The sequence below is a fragment of the Poecilia reticulata genome, linkage group LG8 (genome assembly GCF_000633615.1).
Source record: "Poecilia reticulata strain Guanapo linkage group LG8, Guppy_female_1.0+MT, whole genome shotgun sequence".
Lineage (NCBI taxonomy): Eukaryota > Metazoa > Chordata > Actinopteri > Cyprinodontiformes > Poeciliidae > Poecilia > Poecilia reticulata.
This window is the reverse complement of record NC_024338.1, coordinates 22191421-22203530: the sequence shown is the minus strand read 5'-3', so window position 1 is coordinate 22203530 and position 12110 is coordinate 22191421. Positions and strand designations below refer to the sequence as shown.

Genomic DNA, 12110 nt, shown 5'->3' with positions numbered 1-12110 from the left:
TCAATGGCCTCCCTGTAGAGAATTACATCATCAGAGAGGGAAAGGAGCTCCAGGAGCTTCTGGAGAAATGTGGGAACAGATACCATGTTCTAAACCCCTGTAGCTACAATGATCCTGTTCAAGTCAAAGAACTGTTCCAAAAAATTATTAACATGATAACACAAAACAGAGGATTCTTCACAATGGAACTAAAAAAAAGGACATTTCAGATCCTACCTTGGCATGGAAAGCAACGCACCCTGACAGAAGACGAGTTGAACCAACGAGAGCAGGACCTGATAGAGAAAATGTTGAAGGTTTTGTCAAATGAATCAGAGGAACCAACAGTATCTGTTACAAAAATGGCACATAGCATGGATGAGGATTACATCTCAGACAGTAAGTCTAATTTGATTAAATTCAATATTCTATGTTTAAATTTAATCTGGACAACATTTTACGTCTAACAGTCAATCAATATTTATTTAGAGAGACTTTAACATTGTCTACGTCAAACTTAACAGAGGAGAAACAGATGACGTCAGAAAATACTAAAGTAAACAAAACAAAAACAAGAATAAAATATAATCTTTCTGTTTCAGTGAGCGGAGATGTTGCCTCAGAATATGGGAGCATTTCAGAGAACAGGAGACGACGAGCGCATGACCAAGTTGCTGAATGGCTGAATAACAGAGTCAGAGAGTCAGAGATCAGCTCTGGGATCGGCAGCATTTGTTCCTCAGCCACTTATATGGAAAAGACTGATTAAAGTCCCCTAATAGCAGCACATCAACCAAATATTTATTTCACTGAAAACAAGAAAGTTCCTCTGAACATGTTCTCAAACAACTCAAGGATTCAACGCAAGAACTCTTGTTAAGGCAAGAAGACTTTATAAAAATATAATTTGAACCAACTTTTATGAACATGAGAGAACAAGAAAACAAACTATGATATCTGAGTCTTATTTAATTTAACAAGCGCAACAAGCATTTTTCAACTTTTTTTAATTAAACTGTTTTGGCTATTTTGCATAATTGGCCAGACAGTGTATACGTCTCTTACAAATAGTAGATCCAATCAGGTGAGATAATCAGAGTTTTTTTCTTTTATAACCCATAAATACAAAAAAAAAGTGATCTAAAGACAGAGCTTGTTATAACTAAGCTGCAACTTTTTTGTTATAGACTCTTCATCAAATAGATGAAACGTGTTTCTTCAAAAACCTCATGAAGATAATCTTTATTGAGATGCTCTGACTATGAGCTGTACATTTCTGGTTAATATAACAAAAACTACAGTTGGACTAAAAAACTACATATTAGATACCAGACTAAGCAGGGGATGATGTGAAAGTAGTGTAAAAAATATGTCGCGGCCTTCTATGTTCCAAAAACCAGGAACATAGAACATTGAAATGGCCTTTCAAACAAAGGCCATTTGTTTGAATGTCCATAAATGGCCTTTGTTGGACATTCAAAAGTCCAACAAAGGCCGTGGGTGAAAACGTGGTTTGATTTGCATGCACTTCCGACTTAATTTGTTTTGAAAAAATATTTTCTTTATTTCTTGTAAAAAATAAAAAATAAAAAAAAGCAACAAAATAAGTACGAAAAATGTCTTACAACTTAGCCAAAAACAAAAGTAAACTTAATTTGATGTTTCAAGTATAAAAAAGTGGTAAAAAAAATCATTTACAAAAACCTCCCATCAACACACCAAACATTTGCCAAACAATAAAGAGACAACGTGATTCTTTTAAACAGTGTCACTGTTTTTAAATTGTTTTCAACTGTTTTACACTTGTGCATATGTATTAATTAATTTTATTTTGTAACCAAGTTGCTGTGTATTGCAGATTTCTGCCCAGGTCCCTCTTAAAAATCAGATCTGGATCTCAACAGAGTTTCCCTGGTTAAACAAAGGAAATAAAAAAATAAAATTAAAATAATAGACCTCCACCAAGCACCCGGTGTGTTTTTAATTACTCAAATTAATGTTAGGGTCTTACAATTACCAATGTAATCTAAACAGGTTTTAAAATGCAAAGAAATCTAAAAAATGTTTATGCTTTTTGTTCATTAAACTCCTTTTTCAGGCAGGTTGTTTGCCATGCACAAATATGTAAAATGTTTGAGTTTAACACGAATGCTAAATCAGATATTTAGGATAAGGAGAGTTTTGATTTATGTGATGTTTTTATATTCATGATCTGAAGCAGTGGGGTTATCTGAACACAGAGCTTGTTAAAGCTAACCTGCAGCTTCTTCTGTATAAGATTGTTTATCAGAAAGTTGAAACATATTTAGTCCTGTCTTGTTTTATTCAAAAACCTTATAAATATATCCTGCAATATCTCTTGTACACCTCTGCCTAACTGTGTCACAGACCTCTGAATAACAGAGGTCTGTGTAAAAGACCTGTTAGGCAGAGGTCTTTTATCTTTTATTTTATTTTATTTATGCTGAATCTATTAAATGTAATAGTACTTTACTTTCATTCTCAACAAACAAATGTTAAAATACTAGATCTATGGAGGGGCCATGAAGGGCTGGGGTTCTTTATGCAGCTGCTTAGCTTGCTTATGCATTGGGCCACCCATGTTGTTGAGGGCTGTGTGAAAGCAATATGACAAAAATATTTGAATTTAAAAGGAGGTTTTTATTCATTTGCTCTTTGTTATACATTACCACAATTTAATACCTACCAGGATTATTGTTGTTGGACAAAAACGTTTAAGAAAGAGTGAAGCAGGAACTCTGATCGTTTACAAGAAGACATTTATATATTTTCTAATATAAGCAGGTGAGAGAAGGTAACTCTACATACATTGTGCAGTCAAATGAAAATGGCCAAACAAAACAAACAATTCTTCAAACTGACAACAAACAAAACCAATCTCAGAAACTATCTGTTAGGATTTTGAGTGTTTGAGCTGTTTTGTGGTTTGGTTTGGTTTGATTTGATTTTTATTATATTATGTTAGTTTCTTTAGATAAGTACTGTTCATGCTTTTCTTATGTTCAGCCCGTTCTTAGTGATTCTAATTTATGTTTATTTCTTGTGTTTAGTCATTCTAGTTTTATTAGGTTTACTCCCTGTACTCTCCTTCGCCCCTCTCTGTGAGGCGAGGTAGAGAGACCCTCTCATTGAGTCTGCTGTCTTCTCTCTCCCCTCACACCTGCAATCAATTAGCTCATCAGTCCAGGTCTTCTGCTCCTCAGTATTTAAGCATCTTATCCTCAGTTCCTCCTTGCTGGTTTGTCTATTCTACGTTTATTTTCGCCTGTCTGATCCTTGCTGTCTGCTTCTCCCTGATTTATGGTTTGTGTTTTTCTTGTGGTTTTTGTAAGATTTTTTTGTTATTCAATTTTATTATTAAATATTCAACTCTATTTTAATGTGTCAAGCCTACTGCATTTGGGTCCTCCACAAACATACTACATGAGACTATCTTGATACTCAAAACAACCCACAATTACTTGGGAGAACTGGCACAAGAAGGAAGATGATCTTTTTTTTCTTCTTTGTATGATAAAAACCATAATTTAGAACCTGCATTTTGTGTTTACTTGAGTTATTCTTGTATAATGTAATTTAACAGTCTGAAACATAATTATGGCAAACATCAAAACACTTTATCCTGACAATGTGTCTAACGTTTGTCTAAATTCATAGGCAGGACATCTAGGCTACATTTATTAGGTCTTTGGATTAAACATGTAGTTAAAAGTAAAAAGGAAACATCAGCCAGACACTGAACATCTCTGCTCCTCTCTTCACCCAAGAGTCCAAAACGTGCAACTGCAATAACAACAAAGTAGATAATCAGACTGCAGCCTGGGGTTTCTGGTGCCAAAAGCACAAATGGACTTCCTTATGCTTGAATATGGTGTTTGTTTTTTATAATCCATGACAAGCAAACAAGTCCAATAACAGAACACAACTCAAGTTGAGATCAGGGGGATTTTAAGACTTTTTACTTTCCTTTATAAATATTACATGAAAAAATATTCATGTACACAAATTCACACCATAATGCATCAAAGAAAATACAAAATAGATAAATAGAAACTAATTTGTCTAACAAAATACAGTCTGAACCAGCTACCACATGTAAATAAAGATATTTAAATACATTAAACTGTTGTGGTTCAACAAAAGATTAGTTTTATAAGTTAAGTGTTTCCCCCTCATGTTATTTTTAAGAATGCAAATGTGAAAAACTAAGAATCTTGTTTCTTTCTTTCTTTAAAAAAATTCTCAACACAAAAATATGTCACAAAAAAACCCTGCAAAAAGTAAAAGCTTGTGCACATTTCGTAATGCTCTGGAACTTTGTTCATTTTAATTTCTTCCATCTGTCAAAATATCTCCACTGAAGTAATGGATGACTGTCAGTGTCTTGATTTTCAGTTTTCAAGTTGATCCAATGAATGATATGACCGGTCCCTACTCTTCAGTAAAATTTTTGGACCCTCTACCCACTGTGAGTAACTCGACTGCATAAAGACAACAACGTTACATATCAATACTACCCTGGTTTTTTCTTTCAAAACATGTCTGAGTTTGTTTGCCATCATACTTTCATTTTATCTAGTCAGGCCAGACTTGAGCATCCTTCTACAAGTCAGAACAAGCTCTGTGACAGTACAAGAACCAGTTTGGGGCCTCACCTTAACGAAACATTCAGATGTGGTTGTCACTTCAACCTTCTTTTCAAGGGGGTACAAAGTGCGGCACAGGGGGCCATGTCGTTCCTACAACTGATTATTTGTGGCCCCAGACTGCATTTAAGCAATGGTACATATTTGACCCCCAGCACAGGTGGTTGATGCATATAGAATATTTTTTTTAGAAATCACAGCAACATGCTAACTGGAAAAAAATAGTCTTAAAATGGAAGACATTACCGTATTTTACGCACTATAAGGCGCACCGGATTATAAGGCGCACCTTCAATGAATGGCCTATTTTAAAACTTTTTCATATATAACGTGCATAGAATTAATGCCACAGTAGAGGATGGAGTTACGTTATGCAGATGAAGCTGCATTAAAGTGAATGTTTAAAAAACAGTCCGACTCCAGTCGGCGAGTAGAGCCTTCCACGACCGGGCCGGGGCGTGGCCGGACGATGGTCACCTTTCTCCGTTTGCGCACAGCATGTTTGTGGAGAAAATGGTGCTAAATGACCTGCAGACGACCTGATTATCAGGTTGGTAGGTAGATAGGTCAGTCAAACTTTATTAATAGATTACAAACCAGCATTCTGACAACTATCCCAGCATGCACCGCACGCTTCTTCTTCTACGGGCGAAAATGAAGTCGGCGGCTGCTTACCGTAGTTGCTAGACCTGTTGTGGCTCAATATTGGTCCATATATAAGGTGCACCGGATTATAAGGCGCACTGTCAGCTTTTGAGGAAATTGAAGGTTTTTAGGTGCGCCTTATAGTGTGGAAAATATGGTAATTACAACACAAAGTGTTCCTTCTCCAATATCATGCTCTTTTTTTTGTTTTCTAGTGTTTGATTAAATAAGACCAGAACTATTCATTTATTTTTATTCAAAAACAGACTTGGATGCACCAAAATTTGCATTTAATTGCTTAAATAAACCTGACTAAATATAGCAAATGTTCCAAAAGAAAGAATGACACAAATTCTGAGACTTCTGCTGAGAATACATAAAAATAAGAATGCTGAAATGTGGAAATGATATCCCTTTCCTTTGTTAAAAGGAACCCAGAATATTATTTTTATATTTGAAATGTACAATGATTCACATATTCCTGCAAATCAATATGTCAATTTTATTTGTTTCACCTGTTTTGTTTTTGTATCTTTAATAAAAATTAAATAAAAAATAAAAGTTTTGTGGCCCAACTTCAACTTGATCATTTTGATAAAAACTGGATCCACACACATATTTACATTGGGTCATATTCAAATTAAAGGTTTCATTTGAACACTTCTGATTAAAATTAAACTGTGTTAGTAATTTAATACAATGTAGCACAATTCAGTTTATTTATATTATGCCCATTGACAAGAAATGTAATCTCAAGGCTATTTATAAAAAAAATGTAATCCTTTTTATATAAAGGGTAACCAATTGAGCAAAGTGATGTATTGTGTATTTCATTGTTCTTAATGGTAGAATAACAATGGTAGGATGTCCCCAAAACTCCCAACCCACCTTTTATAACAACTGGCGCCAATATAAGGCAGTTACTTGATTGTGCTAATAAATAGCAGTCCATGGCTCAAAAATACATAATACTGCCCCTTTAAATGGTGAACAAAATTACATAACTGCAAATCACTGCTTCAGTCAACAACTTAACCTTAATAAAAGCTATTAAATGTTTACATCGACTTAATATTTGAACTGCATATTTTTAAATTCATCTTAAAGTACTCAATATGTATGCATACAATATTGTAAAAAAAAAAAAAAAAAAAAAAAAAAAAGCAAAGTTAAACGAGTTCACATTTTTTACAAGCATGCTTGTGTCAGGTCCTACACCTGCAGGTGTAGGACCTGACACCAGTCAAACTTCTGCCACACCTACTGCTTCTGGCTCTGGACTGCCCTCTGCTGGGCAAAACATCTAACTAGCTAATTAAACATTTTCTTTAGCTTTAATCATATTAAGATATGACTTTTATGCAACATAATATTCAATTATTTGAGTCTCACACATTAAATTGACTTCACTAAAATTTTTTTATATATTTTAGAAAGATAATTGTGTCTATTGTCATGTGACATTAGGTAACCATGGTTCGGGTCAAATTTGACTCATTTTAGTATTTTGACAGCAGTGGAAATATATTAAGTGTCATTATTTCCACTTAAATTATGAAGTCTCCTAGAATGGTCAATAATATGTAGGACATTTTTAAAACTTTGTGCTTTCATAGTTGTGTGGCTGCGTGTTGAAGCTTAATTGTACCTGTCAGATTTTAACATTGTTCCAGGGACAAGTAGCCGTTTCCTAATTACCAGTCCAGCTCTGGAGAGCTCATTGTTTATGTCAATTTTCTAGCAGCATCACTCCTAAACTACTGGTTGGTATGTAGATACTATCAATTAGTTGTCATGAAGGGTTGATGACCCCCAAGTGAACAAGTGTGGGAACAGGCATCATTTCCTCAACAATATAGACCTCAGTGATAATTAGGTAAAGGAGCTTCTTGAGAAGATTGAAGAGACACAGACAGGAATTAAAGATTCTTAAGAAAGCAGTACAGATAATAAAATTGGTAGTTTTATAGCTACTTTAGCTAACTAAACTATACTTTAGCTCTGATTTTTTTTTTTTACATGATTGTGCAACCCAAAGTTAGTGAAAACTTGTATTACATACATCATGGATGATCAATACCCACATAGAAAGCAATGGTAATTCAATGTTGGTCAAAAAGGTTGAATTTAAGATTAAGGTCGACAATTGGATCAGCCATCAAACAATCCTCCAATTCTTCTGCTTTGTTATGCGGCAGAGCAGGAGGAAGGCATTGCAAGGAAACAACGGGACACCAACCAGAGTCAAGCTTGGGTTACCCCAACTTGTACTGTTTCCCTGGTTCATACACTACAAGGCCTCATGGATACTGACTGTTGTTCTGACAGTCAAAGAGGAGAAAAATATGTTTACAGATCATCTATGCCTGTTTTCCTAAATAAAATGTAATAATAATGCCATGTTGTCATTTTGTGTACACACATTTTTGGGAATATGGTAATGTAAGATAATTGTGGACGACATAATGCCCATTGTCTGCCAACAATGTTGTGTGTTTAACACCACTGAAGAAACTCCTAATGATGTTATGATGTAGACCTATCAGACCAAAAAATGCAATATTGATTCCTTATCTTTAATTCAATATAAAATCAACACAAATGTGCATGTAAGTCCACATTCAGATGTTGAGTGAATACAAAATTAACGTGTTGTGGTTGAAACCCTAACATTGATTTTTGAGCTCAGTGGAACCTGTGTGACTTTCTCCCTGAGATATAAAGATGTGCAAATAACATATATGTGTAAAAAAGTAAAATGAGTTTGCTCACGGATGTTTTTATCTGTGTAAAATAAAGGACACTGTTTCATTCTGATGCCTGAAAAATAAGAAATATGGAGCTTGGATTCAGTATTTTTCCCTTATTTTCATTCATAGAGCACAACAATTTTGGACAACTTCTTGAGGTTTCAATATAATTTTATTCTTGTCACCATTAGGAAATGTGCCTTGCAGTCAGGAGAAAAACTATAAAACACACAATCAAAGGCAAAACCAGTTCACAACTGTTGGAAATATTATTTTAATTATGCTAGTTTTAATGATGTTTAACTTTAGCGCATGTTGAAATATTAGACTGGTCCTGATTGTTTTGAGTAGGACTCAATTTAGGTTAGATTTAGACTCATAGTTTAATCAATATATAACTTAATCAGTAGAACATTTTTCTTAGATATAATGATCACGATTTGATTAAAATTAGTCTAAACAGTAGTCTTTTTATAATAGATCACATTCTTAAGAGTCTATAAATCATATATTCATTTGAAAATGTTTTAGTTAATTATAACCAAAGAAGTTGAAAACTAATCAGTAAATATTGATAGTAACAGATGTTTTGGTATTGAAACTGCTCATGTCTGTTTTTATAAGAGTTTGAAGATATTATTGTTTTTATAAGAGTTTGAAGATATTATATGAAACGTGTGTCAATTTTTATAATCAAAATCAACTGTTTGATCCATTGGGTCAGAGGAGAGGCCAGGAGAGCTCTGTGTGGTTCACGAACCAGTTTGAGGCAGCTTGAAATGAGAAACACAGATAGAAGATAAACTTTGGTCCCACTTTCTTGAGTAAAAGGTTTCTGTATGAAATGAACACATCTCTTGTTCCTACTCTGGGAAAATGTGCAGGGAGAACAGCTTAGGCAGTGGATGAATTCAGCCCTTGGCCTTGATAACACCTGCATGGTCACTGGCTGCAAACAGCAACACGTCATTACGGCTGTTTGAGACCACCTTTAAATGTTGAGCTGTTGGTGTGATTTTATGCACATGATTGTTTGAATAAAATTCTGGATGACTGTGAAGTTGAACAGGGACTGTTGTCATTATGGTTTCACTTCTACACACGACATTAACGGACCTGGGGAGACGGGATAACAACGAGCAACAGGTAGAAAATATCTTGCTTTCTCAACACAACGGTCATTAAAATTGTAAATACAAGTCAAGGGAAAACATCAGAATAAATACAAATTGAGACTAAAATGACAGCAATCACATTCAATCACCTTTACCACAATTATGCCCCGAGTAATCAAAAAGCTAGTCCATCTGTTGATCTTTGCTTTTGTCCGTTTCAATCCATGTGAAAAACAGACTCACAGTTTGAACAGAAAGCTGATCAACAACCAAGAGACAAGAGTAGCTAAAATAGCAGAATATCATAACAGATGATAGATCTTATTTTCTATATAGCCTTTTACATCTTTAAATTGTTCAGTTCAAATTTTAAATCACTGTGTAATGTTTTAACATTTAATTATATTGTGCTAATTGTCCTATAGAGTAAATGTTTATTTTATGATTTAAGTTTGTTTTATTTTAATATAGCTGCTTTAGGTCATCAGAGTAGAAATGCATTTACTCCAGTCCTCCAGCAGGTGGCTCTCCCTCACCATGTTTGACTTTATCAACCTGTCATTGCCACATGCATCCGCATCTGCACGAATTAAGCATTAAGAAGAAGTTTTGTTAGACGAAACAAGAAGCAGAAATGTCAGCAGAGTGAAGCGAATTAAATGGCTGCTTCAGTTGATATTTCCAACTCAGGTCAGTGATATTTTCATAAAACCTTCCCTTAGAGTTTAACCTATTTTGGATTATATTTACTGGCTGAATATGTTGAATTTAAAGATTTTGACATTTATATAAGAGATTGGACAAAATGGCTACCTCTGCTATTCTAGTTATTTTTGTTTTAGGTGTATTTTGTGCCAGTACCAACTTTGTCACATACATGTTCAATAGGAATGTACAGAACATTAGAACATTATGTGCTGGCATAAACAAAGTAGGTGTTTCTAAACTGTATCCAATTAGCACCTTATTTCTTCTTACAGCACAAAGCCATCCTGTTACAGACTTGAGGATTGTGTTGATTGGAGGAAGACATAATGACATTCTCAGTGGTAAAAGTTCAGCTGGAAACTTCATCCTGGGTCAAAATGTTTTTGACACCAGCAGAAGAACAGCTCAGAGTGAAGTGAGGCAGCAGGAAGTGTTCAGCAGACGAGTCACAGTGGTTGATACTCCAGGATGGTGGTGGTTTTGGCATAGAGAAGACACCCCAAAACTGAATCAGATAGAAATCCAGAACAGTGTCCATCTGTGTCCTCCAGGACCTCATGTCTTTCTGCTGGCCATTCCTGTTGATTTATATTTACCACAGTGGGTCAAAGCATCACTAAAGCAGCACCTGAAACTTTTCAATGCAGATGTTTTCAGTCACACCATCGTGCTGTTCACTGCTGTCGCTCCATCTACCTATGATGAGAAAAAGTCCAGAATCAGAAGAAGTCCAACCCTGCAGTGGATTCTTCAACAATGTGGAAACAGAAAACATTTTCTCAACATCAGTAACAGAGAAGACAGAGATCAAGTCAAGAAGCTTTTAGAGAAAATTGAGACCCTGATTACAAACAATGGATTCAGACACTGTTCTGTTGACAGAAGTCAAGGAGAAACTCTGAGAAAAGAAATGAGAGATTTGACTGAAAGAGCCTCAAAAATGTTTGATCAAGTCCAGAAACAAAGAAACAAACTGAAGTTACAGATTGAAGGTAGGTTAAAAGTTTTGTTTCTAATAAGGTACAGAGCTCTTTGTGGAAGGAAGTAAATGTTTTAGGATTCATCTTCTGGGACAACATCACATGCAACACTCAGCTTAACATTATTGAAGTTTTAGGAAAAGATATAATATACAAAATTATATTTATTGGCTTCTGTTAAAACAAGTAGAACTTGATCAGAAACAGAAAACAACAACTATCTAATTAGGTGGAGCTAATTAGATAGTACCTTTTAAAAGGTATTGTGTTGTATATTGAATAAAATAAAGGTTTGAAGATTCACATCTTCTGTGAGTTCATCACATGAAACCCTCATTTGAAGAAAGGAAACATCAAATCAGGCATAAGTTACAATAAAATTGTATTTTACGAATAAATACTTACATCTGCAGAAACACAACTATAATTTAATGTTTCTTTCAGGGGAAGGTTTTCAGTAACAGCATAAACTCAGAGAAATTAGTTGAAGTACTTCATAGAAATAATCTCGTTTGTTATCTTTTCTGCATCTTTTAGTAGTTCACTGGCAGCTAAAAGACACGACAGTCACTAAAAATAATTTAAAGCACGTTTCATGCAACAGATTCACCACCAGACTATTTTTGGCCTTTCTCTTTCAGCCACCAATAATTAAGAGTTGTTTTGGCTTTGCAGTTGTTGGACTCGTCTAATTTCTGCTCAACCCTCTCAGAAAAGCAGAGTTGCAAACATTTTTATGTTGAAGAAACTACAAAATTTGTTCTGTTTTGTTGGTTTAGGTGGAAAAGTTCCTCCAAACCATTTAAGAATAGTGATGATTGGAGGATCATTTGCTGGCAAAAGCTCAACAGGAAACACCATTCTAGGAAAAAGCATGTTGAATGTTAATGAAAAGGATGACAGAACAACCCACAGTGAAATCAGCCACAGTGTGGTTGAAGGAAGGCGTCTCACAGTGGTCGATTCTCCTGGATGGTTTTACATCAACATCCTTCAGGAAACCAGTGAGATGGATAAACTGGAAATAGAGAACAGTGTGAATCTGTGTCCTCCAGGACCACATGCTGTGCTGCTGGTTGTTCCTGTAATAATCAACATTGATGAATCATATCTGAGATTTGTTCAGGAACACATGAGTCTGTTTAGAGAAGAAATCTGGAAACACACACTTGTTCTGTTTACCTATGGAGACTGTTTAGGAGTGAAGACTGTAGAGGAGCGCATAGAGAGTGATGAAGGTCTGCAGTGGATAGTGAACAAGTGTGA

General features: G+C 35.0%; 1 protein-coding gene across 1 annotated transcript in view; it reads left to right on the top strand.

Annotated features, from left to right (window-relative positions):
* The window catches only part of LOC103469333 (GTPase IMAP family member 8-like), a 40158-nt gene that overhangs the window by 3786 nt on the left and 24262 nt on the right, over nt 1-12110 (top strand). Inside the window, exons 4-5 of the mRNA XM_017306339.1 lie at nt 10306-10856; nt 11624-12110. Coding sequence (XP_017161828.1) covers nt 10306-10856; nt 11624-12110 — 1038 coding nt within the window. The remainder of the gene's footprint in view (nt 1-10305; nt 10857-11623) is intronic.